At 53.6% G+C, this 15,745-nt stretch overlaps 1 protein-coding gene across 3 annotated transcripts in view; it reads left to right on the forward strand.

Annotated features, from left to right (window-relative positions):
* Positions 1-15,745, forward strand: part of LOC137360057 (SLIT-ROBO Rho GTPase-activating protein 3-like) — a 150,184-nt gene that overhangs the window by 61,247 nt on the left and 73,192 nt on the right. For 2 of the 3 annotated variants that reach the window (XM_068025649.1, XM_068025648.1), the window contains 4 exons: positions 6,795-6,957; positions 8,086-8,148; positions 8,892-9,077; positions 9,865-9,993. In XM_068025649.1, coding sequence (XP_067881750.1) covers positions 6,795-6,957; positions 8,086-8,148; positions 8,892-9,077; positions 9,865-9,993 — 541 coding nt within the window. The other variant, XM_068025650.1, reaches the window with a different exon arrangement.

Consider the following 15,745-nt stretch of genomic DNA (forward strand, 5'->3'; position numbering starts at 1 on the left):
GTCCGGTTAAACGCACGCTCCACACTGTCCTTTTAAATACTCTTGCTACACTGTCCCTTTGAACACTCTCTCTGCATTGTCCAGTTAAACACTCTCTCTGCACTGTCCCTTTAAATACTCTCTCTGCACTGTCCCGTTAAACACTCTCTCTGTACTGTCCCTTTAAATACTCTCTCTGCACTGTCCCGTTAAACACTCTCTCTGTACTGTCCCTTTAAATACTCTCTCTGCACTGTCCGGTTAATCACTCTCTCTGCACTGTCCGGTTAAACGCACGCTCCACACTGTCCTTTTAAATACTCTTGCTACACTGTCCCTTTGAACACTCTCTCTGCACTGTCCAGTTAAATACTCTCTCTGCACTGTCCCGTTAAACACTCTCTCTGTACTGTCCCTTTAAATACTTTCTCTGCACTGTCCCGTTAAACACTCTCTCTGTACTGTCCCTTTAAATACTCTCTCTGCACTGTCCGGTTAAACACTCTCTCTGCACTGTCCCGTTAAACACTCACTCCACACTGTCCTTTTAAATACTCTTGCTGCACTGTCCCTTTGAACACTCTCTCTGCACTGTCCAGTTAAACACTCTCTCTGCACTGTCCCATTAAACACTCACTCTGCACTGTCCCGTTAAACACTCTCTCTGTACTGTCCCTTTAAATACTCTCTCTGCACTGTCCAGTTAAACACTCTCTCTGCACTGTCCCGTTAAACACTCACTCCACACTGTCCTTTTAAATACTCTTGCTGCACTGTCCCTTTGAAGGCTCCCTCTGCACTGTTCTGGTATGACCAGGTGAGAAAGGTTTCACGCGGTCTTTTCTGCCGACACCTGGTCTTATTGTCACAGGGTTTAATTTTTGAACACAATGCATTTTGAGCTCCCCGTTGGTGAATCCTTGTTCAGCACTTTCCAATCATATGGCAAAGTAATCAGCATAAACAGGCTTTCTTAGGTTGAAAGAAGAAAAGTGAAATTTATTATCACTTAAACTTAAACTTAAACAGTTAATGCCTACAGATGTACAGCACGCCCACGCCAGCGTGCACACGTGATACACAAATGCAAATAGGGACAGAAAAGAGCAGTAGAAATATGAAATGGAGAAGTTTGAGGCAGTCTTTGAAGAGTTTTTTGTTTATTGTTCTTGGAGCTCACTGTCGTCCTTTTGTAAGTTGTCTTGCCTTTCATTGGGGCCCAGTATTCTTCTTAAAGCTTGTTCACTTTCGGAGACTTTTCTCTCTTGGGGTTCATATGTCTTCAATGGTTTCCGAAACTGGTGAGAGTGAGATGACAGCAGACAGGAGCGAGGTGTTCCCAGTCCAGCAGAAAACAGCTTTCTGGTTTCAAATTCCCTGTTGGAATCTCAAATTCAAAAAACCTCCAACAGTCAGTCATGTGGCAAAACTGGCCCGACCACGACTTTTTGTGTATTCGGCCCTGTTAGTAATTAACCTGGAATGCTTCAATGTCTGGTAATCAAAACTCCATTGTGGATTAAATTGGAACAGGGAGTGGCTCCTTTGTCCTTTGAAGTACTGTCTGTTGATATGGTAATGTCTCTCTCCGGCCAAAGGCTCCAATTTTTTTACAAGCAATTTCTCTCTTCATCAACTGTTTAAAATCGATGCTCATGTGGCAAAATTAATTTTCCTCATTCTTGCCAGGTGGGGCTTTCCTGACAACACTCTCTGCAATGTCCCATAAAACACTCTCTGCACTCCCATCAAACAGGGGTTAAACGGGTTTAAAAGTGGATAAATCCCCAGGCCCAGATGAGATGTATCCCAGGCTGTTATGTGATGCAAGGGAGGAGATAGCAGGGGCTCGGAGACAAATTTTCAAATCCTCTCTGGCCACAGGAGAGGTACCAGAGGACTGGAGGACAGCGAATATGGTACCATTATTCAAGAAGGATAGCAGGGATAAACCAGGTAATTACAGGCGGGTGAGTCTAACATCAGTGGTTGGGAAACTATTGGAAAAAATTCTGAGGGACAGGATTAATCTCCAATTGGACAGGCAGGGATTAATCAGGGATAGTCAGCATGGCTTTGTCAGGGGGAGATCACGTCTCACGAACTTGATTGAATTTTTCGAGGAGGTGACTAGATGTGCAGATGAGGGTAAAGCAGTTGATGTAGTCTACATGGACTTCAGTAAGGCTTTTGATAAGGTCCCGCAAGGGAGATTGGTTAAGAAGGTAAGAACCCATGGGATCCAGAGCAATTTGGCAAATTGGACCCAAAATTGGCTTAGTGACAGGAGGCAGAGGGTGATGGTCGAGGGTTGTTTCTGCGAGTGGAAGTCTGTGACTAGTGGTGTACCTCAGGGATCGGTGCTGGGACCCTTGCTGTTTGTAATGTACATTAATGATTTAGACGTGAATATAGGAGGTATGATCAGTAAGTTCGCAGATGACACGAAAACTGGTGGTGTTGTAAATAGTGAGGAGGAAAGCCTTAGATTACAGGACGATATAGATGGGCTGGTAAGATGGGCGGAGCTGTGGTAAATGGAATTTAATCCTGAGAAGTGTGAGGTGATGCATTTTGGGAGGACTAACAAGGCAAGGGAATATACAATGGATGGTAGGACCCTAGGAAGTACAGAGGGACCTTGGTGTACTTGTCCATAGATCACTGAAAGCAGCAGCACAGGTAGATAAGGTGGTTAGGAAGGCATATGGGATACTTGCCTTTATTAGCCGAGGCATAGAATATAAGAGCAGGGAGGTTATGATGGAGCTGTATAAAATGCTAGTTAAGCCACAGCTGGAGTACTGTGTACAGTTCTGGTCACCACACTATAGGAAGGATGTGATTTCACTGGAGAGGGTGCAGAGGTGATTCACCAGGATGTTGCCTGGGCTGGAGCATTACAGTTATGAAGAGAGACTGGATAGGCTCGGGTTGTTTTCCTCAGAGCAGAGAAGGCTGAGGGCAGACCTGATTGAGGTATACAAAATTATGAGGGGCATTGATAGGTTAGATAGGAAGAAACTTTTTCCCTTAGCGGAGGGGTCAATAACCAGGAGGCATAGATTTAAGGTAAGGTGCAGGAGGTTTAGAGGGGATTTGAGGAAAGATTTTTTCACCCAGTGGGTGGTTGGAATCTGGAACTCACTGCCTGAAGTGGTGGTCGAGGCAGGAACCCTCACAACATTTAAGAAGTATTTAGATGAGCACTTGAAACGCCATAGTATACAAGGCTAAGTGCTGGAAAATGGGATTAGAATAGATAGGTGCTTGATGGACGGCACAGACACGATGGGCCGAAGGGCCTGTTTCTGTGCTGTACAACTCTATGACTCCAAGGACAGGTACAGCACGGGGGTTAGATACAGAGTAAAGCTCCCTCTACACTGTCCCCATCAAACACTCCCAGGACAGGTACAGCACGGGGGTTAGATACAGAGTAAAGCTCCCTCTGCACTGTCCCCATCAAACACTCCCCAGGACAGGTACAGCACGGGGGTTAGATACAGAGTAAAGCTCCCTCTACACTGTCCCCATCAAACACTCCCAGGACAGGTACAGCACGGGGGTTAGATACAGAGTAAAGCTCCCTCTGCACTGTCCCCATCAAACACTCCCCAGGACAGGTACAGTACGGGGGTTAGGTACAGAGTAAAGCTCCCTCTACACTGTCCCCCATCAAACACTCCCAGGACAGGTACAGCACGGGGGTTAGATACAGAGTAAAGCTCCCTCTACACTGTCCCCATCAAACACTCCCAGGACAAGTACAGCACGGGGGTTAGATACAGAGTAAAGCTCCCTCTGCACTGTCCCCATCAAACACTCCCAGGACAAGTACAGCACGGGAGTTAGATACAGAGTAAAGCTCCCTCTACACTGTCCCCATCAAACACTCCCAGGACAGGTGCAGCACGGGGGTTAGATACAGAGTAAAGCTCCCTCTGCACTGTCCCCATCAAACACTCCCAGGACAGGTACAGCATGAGTATGAGTCAGAGCCCTGACATAAATTTTATTGATCTTCAGTTTCTTTGACTTTGTTGAAAGGCCGTTAGTGATGAATGAGTGTCCCCAGTGTGCACTTGATTCAATTAAATCTGATTGATTTTCTGTGCAGCAAAAGAGCATTTTGAGCTGACTCTTGTAAAATATACTTCTTATTTCACAAACGATAATAATTAATGATTCTTATCCTTCACTGAAACTGAAAAAACAGACCATATAGTTTATCAAATGTCAAACCATTCCTTTCTCTATCAGTTTACACCCTCTCCTGAGGGCAAAGCCTCCCCTCAGGGTGCAGGTACCACACACACTGACTCTCACTGGGGTACGGGTCCCACACACACTGATTCTCACTGGGGTCCCGGTCCCACACACACTGACTCTCACTGGGGTACGAGTCCCACACACACTGACTCTCACTGGGGTACGAGTCCCACACACACTGACTCTCACTGGGGTACGAGTCCCACACACACTGACTCTCACTGGGGTACGAGTCCCACACACACTGACTCTCACTGGGGTACGGGACCCACACACACTGACGCTCACTGGGGTACAGGAGTCCCACACACACTGACTCTCACTGGGGTACAGGAGTCCCACACACACTGACTCTCACTTGGGTACAGGAGTCCCACACACACTGAATCTCACTGGGGTACGGGTCCCACACACACTGACTCTTACTGGGGTATGGGACCCACACACACTGACTCTCACTGGGGTACAGGAGTCCCACACACACTGACTCTCACTGGGGTACAGGAGTCCCACACACTCTGACTCTCACTTGGGTACAGGAGTCCCACACACACTGACTCTCACTGGGGTACGGGTCCCACACACACTGACTCTCGCTGGGGTACAGGAGTCCCACACACACTGACTCTCACTGGGGTACAGGTCCCACACTCACTGACTCTCACTGGGGTACGGGTCCCACACTCACTGACTCTCACTGGGGTACGGGTCCCACACACACTGACTCTCACTGGGGTACGGGTCCCACACACACTGACTCTCACTGGGGTATGGGTCCCACACACACTGACTCTCACTGGGGTACGGGTCCCACACACACTGACTCTCACTGGAGGACGGGTCCCGCACAAACTGACTCTCACTGGGGTACGGGTCCCACACACACTGACTGTCATTGGGGTACGGGTCCCACACACACACTGACTCTCACTGGGGAACAGGTCCCACAGACACTGACTCTCACTGGGGTATGGGTCCCACACACACTGACTCTCACTGGGGTACGGGTCCCACACACACTGACTCTCACTGGGGTACGGGTCCCACACAAACTGACTCTCACTGGGGTACGGGTCCCACACAGACACTGACTCTCACTGGGGTACAGGTCCCACACACACTGACTCTCACTGGGGTACAGGTCCCACACACACTGACTCTCACTGGGGTCCGGGTCCCACACACACTGGCTCTCACTGGGGTACGGGTCCCACACACACTGACTCTCACTGAGGTACGGGTCCCACACGCACTGATTCTCACTGAGGTACGGGTCCCACACGCACTGACTCTCACTGGGGTACGAGTCCCACACACACTGACTCTCACTGGGGTACGAGTCCCACACACACTGACTCTCACTGGGGTACGAGTCCCACACACACTGACTCTCACTGGGGTACAGGAGTCCCACACACACTGACTCTCACTTGGGTACAGGAGTCCCACACACACTGACTCTCACTGGGGTACGGGTCCCACACACACTGACTCTTACTGGGGTATGGGACCCACACACACTGACTCTCACTGGGGTACAGGAGTCCCACACACACTGACTCTCACTGGGGTACAGGAGTCCCACACACACTGACTCTCACTTGGGTACAGGAGTCCCACACACACTGACTCTCACTGGGGTACGGGTCCCACACACACTGACTCTCGCTGGGGTACAGGTCCCACACTCACTGACTCTCACTGGGGTACGGGTCCCACACTCACTGACTCTCACTGGGGTACGGGTCCCACACACACTGACTCTCACTGGGGTACAGGAGTCCCACACACACTGACTCTCACTGGGGTACAGGTCCCACACTCACTGACTCTCACTGGGGTACGGGTCCCACACACACTGACTCTCACTGGGGTACAGGTCCCACACTCACTGACTCTCACTGGGGTACGGGTCCCACACTCACTGACTCTCACTGGGGTACGGGTCCCACACACACTGACTCTCACTGGGGTACAGGAGTCCCACACACACTGACTCTCACTGGGGTACAGGTCCCACACTCACTGACTCTCACTGGGGTACGGGTCCCACACTCACTGACTCTCACTGAGGTACGGGTCCCACACACACTGACTCTCACTGGGGTACAGGTCCCACACTCACTGACTCTCACTGGGGTACGGGTCCCACACTCACTGACTCTCACTGGGGTACAGGAGTCCCACACACACTGACTCTCACTGGGGTACAGCTACCACTCACACACACTGACTCTCACTGGGGTACAGGTCCCACACTCACTGACTCTCACTGGGGTACGGGTCCCACACTCACTGACTCTCACTGGGGTACGGGTCCCACACTCACTGACTCTCACTGAGGTACAGGTCCCACACTCACTGACTCTCACTGGGGTACGGGTCCCACATTCACTGACTCTCACTGAGGTACGGGTTCCATCATGTCTCCCTTATGGGTGTTTTCTTGACGTGGCTGCAGCTCTCCCGAGTTCCACCGAACCCTGTAAAATCTCCCTGTTGTCGTTCCCGTGGGATTAACGGGGAATTCCTTGTCCTTCCAGAAAGGACCAGAATCTCCTATCTCCAGTGAACTGCTGGTACCTGCTCCTGAAACAGACTCGGCGCGAGAGCAAGGATCACGGCACTCTGAGTGAGATTTACAGCAGCAATATCATCCTCCGACTCTCACACATTTGTGAGGACGTCGCCCGACTCTCCAAGAAGGTAAAGGTCACCGGGGGTGTGTCTCAGACACGGGATCGCACCAGCCCAGACGGTGAGGTTTGCGGCTGCGCCCTCCACCGGGGTGGGGGGGCTGGGCGTTGCGGTGGGTCGCATAACGCGTTTGATCTCGCCCGCACTGGGCTCCATTCCCGGTCGGACTGACCATTTGATCCGTGGTATTTGAGGCGATGGGACAGAGCGGCATGTCAGCAGTTGCAATGAGCCACCCGCTTGGTGACGGCTGTTGCTGTGCATCAGCTGCACCCCTTCCAGGTAATGGCCCGCCTGACTTGTTGGTACTTTTCACCTGACTGCTTACCCCCTGGCACCGGGCAGTGACCCCTGGCACTGGCTGACGACCCACTTCGGTGGGAATGAACCATTCGAGCTGCCGAGGTGCATCCACATGTCAACATCCCTAAAAACTGACGATCTGGGCCGTCATCACATTGCAGTTTGTGGGATCTTGCTGTGCATCAGTCGGCTGTTGCCTCTCCTAAATTCAAACCGTTAAGGTTGCTGGACTCTGTTACGTTTTAAAAACTGTGATCTCCGATGCAGTGCGAAAAGGGACCTTTGAAGGAAACATGTGACCCTGCACCAATTCTGCCCAGAGACGAGCTCAGGGGTCTTGGTTACCCTGAGAGCAAGGAACCCAGGTCAGAGACCCCTTTGAAAGCAGGCTGCAAGGTTGTAACGCCTGAAGCACAATGGGTTTCGCTCTCCCAGACTCTCAGATGGTAAATAGGGAGCCCGGGGCTCTAACAATGCAAATGTGGTGTCAGGTTTTCGAGCGCGTCGATAAGATAGTGGGCAGTACCTTTCTCTGGCATTTAGTTCATGAGCTAACTACTAAGTACTGTTTAGTTAATGTTGCTCTTCAGTTTAGTTATCGCAATAGTCTTTCGAGGTAGAGCCTTGTTATGTAATCCTTTATTCGGTTTGGGAGTTCATATCTCTTGTTTTAAAGTTAACAGTCTCAATTGAGGTCGTAACGCAACCTCTGCCAAGAGCTGCTCAGTTGACTGTTAGCCGCTTCGGGACGGGCTGAGGTGGTGACGGGTGCTACAGAAGTGCAGGTCTGTCTTTCTCTAATCGATGCCTCCAAACCTGTGCTTCTGTTCGCAGAGTAAGGAGATCGGGATCCAGATGCAGGAGGAGCTCTTAAAGGTCACCAACGAGTTGCAGACGGTGAGTGTTGCACTGTCTCTCTCCCTTCGACAGGCTCGGGGGAGCCGGGGGGGCGGTGCGGGGTTATATTTGCCGCCCCGTTCCCGCAGCTGAGTGAACGCAGGGCTGACGTCGGCCGAGACGTGAGGGGAGGGGGGAATGCTCTCGCCCGCGATCCGAAAGGTCTCTGGTTCAAAAACCCCTACCGAGGGGCGATTAGCGACGGGCAATAAATGCTGGGCCCGACCAGCAACGCCCGCATCCCGTGAATGAATAAAAAAGACAGTCGCCCTTTAACCTTCTACATTCGAGGGAATCCAAGCCCCGGGCCTGTGCAACCTGTCCTCGTCATTTAACCCTTTCAGCCCCGGTATCGTTCTGATGAATCTGTGCTGCACGCCAACCACCCCCCCCCACCCCGCCCCGCCACCCCTCCCACTCCAAGGCCGACCCATCCTTCCGGGGGCACAGAACTGATTCCAGTTCTGCAGATGGGGTATGACCAGCTGCCGGCTGCAGAGGGAGGGGTTTTGCAGGGCTGGGGAGGGCGAAAGAGCAAGGGGGCAGTGGGATTAATTAGACAGCACTGTCAAAGAGCCAGCACGGGCGCAGTAGGCCGATGGCCTCCTCCTCCGCTGTACGATTTGGTCATTACAGGAAGGAAGGGACAGGCAGGGTGGGAGAGAGCAGGAAGGGACACCGCTGCGGCCGTCTGACCATCTGCACCCCCCTTTCGTGGTTCTCCCTTCTGCATCTCCCGGCAGGCCTTGAAGACGTATCGCATGTACCACCTGGAGAGTGTCAGCGCGGAGAACAAGCTGAAGGAGGTGGAGAGGCTGGAAGAGAAGCAGATGGGGAAATCCACGGAGCAGGGAGGGAGTCAACCGGGACTCGACAACAAGGCCACAAGACGGGGCTCGCTGCGTAAGATCGAGAAAATGAAGGAGAAGGTACAGCACGGGGGTTAGATACAGAGTAAAGCTCCCTCTACACTGTCCACATCAAACACTCCCAGGACAGGTACAGCATGGGGGTTAGATACAGAGTAAAGCTCCCTCTACACTGTCCCCCATCAAACACTCCCAGGACAGGTACAGCACGGGGGTTAGATACAGAGTAAAGCTTCCTCTACACTGTCCCCATCAAACACTCCCAGGACAGGTACAGCATGGGGGTTAGATACAGAGTAAAGCTCCCTCTACACTGTCCCCCATCAAACACTCTCAGGACAGGTACCGCACGGGAGTTAGATACAGACTAAATCTCCCTCTACACTGTCCCCATCAAACACTCTCAGGACAGGTACAGCACGGGGGTTAGATACAGAGTAAAGCTTCCTCTACACTGTCCCCATCAAACACTCCCAGGACAGGTACAGCATGGGGGTTAGATACAGAGTAAAGCTCCCTCTACACTGTCCCCCATCAAACACTCTCAGGACAGGTACCGCACGGGAGTTAGATACAGACTAAATCTCCCTCTACACTGTCCCCCATCAAACACTCTCAGGACAGGTACAGCATGGGGGTTAGATACAGAGTAAAGCTCCCTCTACACTGTCCCCATCAAACACTCTCAGGGCAGGTACAGCACAGGGTGAGAGAGGGAAGGGTTGTTGGAGTGTATGGGGAGTGGGGATGGATGGGGGTGTGTGGGGGAGATTGTCAGTTGCCCGGGCTCATTGCAGGGCAGTGCTGGGGTTCTCCTGCCATTACCTGTGCTGTTTCTCTCTCCCAGCGACAGGAGCGGTACCTGGAGAACGAGCTGAAATGCACAAAGGCGAGGAACGAGTACCTGCTGAACCTATCCATGGCTAATGCAGCTCTCAGCTCCTACTTCATCCACGACGTCTCGCTGCTCATCGATGTAGGTGACAGGCGCTCGGAACACGGGGGAGGGAGGGATGGGAGAGGGAGGTATTCGCTCCCAGGCCTGGGGGGAAGCCCCTGGAATATTCGATTGCTCAGGCTGGCACTGGGGCAAGCCTTGGAAGGTCCTGTGCTACTGTGTGTGTTGTGTGTCTGTGTCAGTGTCAGTGTCAGTGTCAGTGTCAGTGTCAGTGTCAGTGTCAGTGTCTGTGTCTGTGTCTGTGTCTGTGTCTGTGTCAGTGTCAGTGTCAGTGTCAGTGTCAGTGTCTGTGTCTGTGTCTGTGTCTGTGTCTGTGTCTGTGTCTGTGTCTGTGTCTGTGTTGTGTGTCCGTGTGTGTGTCTTTGTCTTTGTGTGTCCGTGTGTGTCTCTTTGTCTTTGTGTGTCTCTTTGTCTTTGTGTGTGTCTTTGTCTTTGTGTGTGTGTGTGTCTGTGTGTGTGTTGTGTGTCCGTGTGTGTCTCTTTGTCTTTGTGTGTCTTTGTGTGTGTCAGTGTCTGTGTGTGTGTGTGTCTGTCTGTGTGTGTTAGTGTCTGTGTCTGTGTGTGTGTCTGTGTGTGTCAGTGTCTGTGTGTCTGTGTGTGTGTCTTTGTCTGCGTGTGTCTTTGTCTGCGTGTGTCTTTGTCTGCGTGTGTCTTTGTCTGCGTGTGTCAGTGTCTGCGTGTGTGTCTGTGTGTGTGTCTCTGTGTCTCTGTGTCTCTGCACACATGCCCTCAGATCATTGCCTGTTTTGTTTCTCGGTCTCACTATCTCGGGGATGGATGCTGTTTGTCAGTAAAGTGGCCTCTGCTGAGAACCTGTGATATCTGCCTGCAGGCATTCTGAAACTGCTGCTTCTGACCGGGAGATCCCCTCCTCTGCTGCTGCAGAGTGACAGCTTCCCCTTTCACTCTGATTCACCTCCCCAGGTCCTCGGAGAATACCAGCCACTGCGAGGCTGAGCCCAACATTGGGCCTGGGCCCAGCCATTGCCGAGCGTTCAGGAAGAGGCAGTTCTGCCCATCGTACCGGTGCTGGCTCACTGAAGCAACAATGCAATTAATCCCAGCGCCCTCCCCCACCCCGCATCGCTGCTTCCCCGGCTGTGAGGGGAGCAGAATTGCTGTCGAGTGTGGAAAGGCTGAGGCCTGGCTGAGCTGAAAGCTGAACAGGAAGTGGTTGGAGAGGAAGCTGTTCCTCTCTGACTAAATGCAGCAGCTCCTGCTCCCATGGCTGTCCATCCACGCCACCTGGGCCCCGCTTAATAACCACGGGAGTCCCATTTCCCCTGCGCCTCCCACACGCTCGGCAGCTCCCGAAGCGCCTCACAGCGAGCGATCTACCTCTTTTTTGCAGTGTGCTCACTCTTGGCAACGGCAGCCGTTGTCCGCACAGCAAGCTCCCACAAGCAGCAATGTGATAATCATCAGATTATTCTCTTTTAGTGATGTTGGTGGAGAACTCGCCCTCTGACAGTGCGGCGCTCCCTCAGTACTGACCCTCCGGCAGTGCGGCGCTCCCTCAGTACTGACCCTCCGACAGTGCGGCACACTCTCAGTACTGACCCTCCGGCAGTGCAGCACTCCCTCAGTACTGACCCTCCGGCAGTGCGGCGCTCCCTCAATACTGACCCTCCGGCAGCACGGTGCTCCCTCAGTACTGACCCTCCGACAGTGCGGCGCTCCCTCAGTATTGACCCTCCGACAGTTCGGCGCTCCCTCAGTATTGACCCTCCGACAGTGCAGCGCTCCCTCAGTACTGACTCTCCGACAGTGCGGCACTCCCTCAGTATTGACCCTCCGACAGTGCAGCGCTCCCTCAGTACTGACTCTCCGACAGTGCAGTGCTCCCTCAGTACTGACCCTCCGACAGTGCGGCGCTCCCTCAGTACTGACCCTCCGACAGTGCGGCGCTCCCTCAGTACTGACCCTCCGACAGTGCGGCGCTTCCTCAGTATTGACCCTCCGACAGTGCGGCGCTCCCTCAGTACTGACCCTCAACAATGCAGCGCACCCTCAGTACTGACCCGACAACAGTGTGGTTTATAGAGGGGAATGTGAAGTCACTGAGCCACAAGTGATACCTCAATGCCACAGGCTTTTTATTTCCTGGTACTAGTGCAGAGTTCAGTGGCCGCCCAGCTTTACCTCACACACATACTCACTAAATGTATGTGAGGCCTGGCCGCAAGCACCTACACCTACACCACTTGGCCATCTCATGAGCCTAATCCCCGTCACAGCCAGGCATCAGGCATTCTCCTCCTTTCCACTCTCAGCCACGGGAACACTAAGATGATTGACATACCGCTCGTACAGTGTGATTTGTTAAACAAAAACCAGAAATGCTGGAAAATACGCAGCAGGTCAGGCAGCTGTGTGAGGTTCACATGCAGGAGCTGACACTGAGACACACACACGGGCCGTACAGGAGCTGACACTGAGACACACACACGGACCGTACAGGAGCTGACACTCAGACACACACACGGACCGTACAGGAGCTGACACTGAGACACACACACGGGCCGTACAGGAGCTGACACTGAGACACACACACGGGCCGTACAGGAGCTGACACTCAGACACACACACGGACCGTACAGGAGCTGACACTGAGACACACACACGGACCGTACAGGAGCTGACACTGAGACACACACACGGACCGTACAGGAGCTGACACTGAGACACACACACGGACCGTACAGGAGCTGACACTGAGACACACACACGGACCGTACAGGAGCTGACACTGAGACACACACACGGACCGTACAGGAGCTGACACTGAGACACACACACGGACCGTACAGGAGCGGACACTGAGACACACACACGGGCCGTACAGGAGCTGACACTGAGACACACACACGGACCGTACAGGAGCTGACACTGAGACACACACACGGACCGTACAGGAGCTGACACTGAGACACACACACGGACCGTACAGGAGCTGACACTGAGACACACACACGGACCGTACAGGAGCTGACACTGAGACACACACACGGACCGTACAGGAGCTGACACTGAGACACACACACGGACCGTACAGGAGCTGACACTGAGACACACACACGGGCCGTACAGGAGCTGACACTGAGACACACACACGGGCCGTACAGGAGCTGACACTGAGACACACACACGGACCGTACAGGAGCTGACACTCACACACACACACGGACCGTACAGGAGCTGACACTGAGACACACACACGGGCCGTACAGGAGCTGACACTGAGACACACACACGGGCCGTACAGGAGCTGACACTGAGACACACACACGGGCCGTACAGGAGCTGACACTGAGACACACACGGGCCGTACAGGAGCTGACACTGAGACACACACACGGGCCGTACAGGAGCTGACACTCAGACACACACACGGACCGTACAGGAGCTGACACTGAGACGCACACATGGACCATACAGGAGCTGACACTGAGACGCACACATGGGCTGTATAGGAGCTGACACTGAGACACACACGGACCGTACAGGAGCTGACACTGAGACACACACACGGACCGTACAGGAGCTGACGTAGAGACACACACACGGACCGTACAGGAGCTGACACTGAGACACACACACGGACCGTACAGGAGCTGACACTGAGACACACACACGGACCGCACAGGAGCTCACACTTGGACACACACACGGACCGTACAGGAGCTGACACTGAGACACACACACGGACCGTACAGGAGCTGACACAGAGACACACACACGGACCGCACAGGAGCTGACACTGAGACACACACGGGCCGTACAGGAGCTGACACTCAGACACACACACGGACCGTACAGGAGCTGACACTGAGACACACACACGGGCCATACAGGAGCTGACACTGAGACACACACGGGCCGTACAGGAGCTGACACTGAGACACACACACGGGCCGTACAGGAGCTGACACTGAGACACACACGGGCCGTACAGGAGCTGACACTCAGACACACACAAGGACCGTACAGGAGCTGACACTGAGACACACACACGGACCGTACAGGAGCTGACACTGAGACACACACACGGGCCGTACAGGAGCTGACACTGAGACACACACGGGCCGTACAGGAGCTGACACTGAGACACACACGGGCCGTACAGGAGCTGACACTCAGACACACACACGGACCGTACAGGAGCTGACACTGAGACACACACACGGACCGTACAGGAGCTGACACTGAGACACACACACGGGCCGTACAGGAGCTGACACTGAGACACACACACGGGCCGTACAGGAGCTGACACTCAGACACACACGGGCCGTACAGGAGCTGACACTCAGACACACACACGGACCGTACAGGAGCTGACACTGAGACACACACACGGACCGTACAGGAGCTGACACTGAGACACACACACAGACCGTACAGGAGCTGACGCTCAGACACACACACGGACTGTACAGGAGCTGACACTCAGACACACACACGGACCAAACAGGAGCTGACACTCAGACACACACACGGACCAAACAGGAGCTGACACTGAGACACACACATGGGCTGTATAGGAGCTGACACTGAGACACACACGGACCGTACAGGAGCTGACACTGAGACACACACACGGACCGTACAGGAGCTGACGCAGAGACACACACACGGACCGTACAGGAGCTGACACTGAGACACACACACGGACCGTACAGGAGCTGACACTGAGACACACACACGGACCGCACAGGAGCTCACACTTGGACACACACACGGACCGTACAGGAGCTGACACTGAGACACACACACGGACCGTACAGGAGCTGACACTGAGACACACACACGGACTGCACAGGAGCTCACACTTAGACACACACATGGACCGTACAGGAGCTGACACTGAGACACACACACAGACCGTACAGGAGCTGACACTGAGACACACACACGGACCGTACCGGAGCTGACACTGAGACACACACATGGGCCGTACAGGAGCTGATAGTGAGACGCACACACGGACCGTACAGGAGCTGACACTGAGATGCACACACGGACCGTACAGGAACTGACACTGAGACGCACACACGGACCGTACAGGAACTGACACTGAGACGCACACACGGGCCGTACAGGAGCTGACACTCAGACACACACACGGGCCATACAGGAGCTGACACTGAGACACACACGGACCGTACAGGAGCTGACACTGAGACACACACACGGACCGTACAGGAGCTGACACTGAGACACACACACGGACCGCACAGGAGCTCACACTTGGACACACACACGGACCGTACAGGAGCTGACACTGAGACACACACACGGACCGTACAGGAGCTGACACTGAGACACACACACGGACCGCACAGGAGCTCACACTTAGACACACACACGGACCGTACAGGAGCTGACACTGAGACACACACGGGCCGGTCAGGAGCTGACACTGAGACACACACACGGACCGTACCGGAGCTGACACTGAGACACACACACGGACCGTACAGGAGCTGACACTGAGACACACACATGGGCTGTATAGGAGCTGACACTGAGACACACACGGACCGTACCGGAGCTGACACTGAGACACACACACGGACCGTACAGGAGCTGACACTGAGACACACACACGGACCGCACAGGAGCTCACACTTAGACACACACACGGACCGCACAGGAGCTCACACTTAGACACACACACGGACCGTACAGGAGCTGACACTGAGACACACACGGACCGTAAAGGAGCTGACACTGAGACACACACACGGGCCGTACAGGAGCTGACACT

This window comes from Heterodontus francisci, unplaced genomic scaffold, assembly GCF_036365525.1.
Source record: "Heterodontus francisci isolate sHetFra1 unplaced genomic scaffold, sHetFra1.hap1 HAP1_SCAFFOLD_892, whole genome shotgun sequence".
Taxonomy (NCBI): Eukaryota; Metazoa; Chordata; class Chondrichthyes; order Heterodontiformes; family Heterodontidae; genus Heterodontus; species Heterodontus francisci.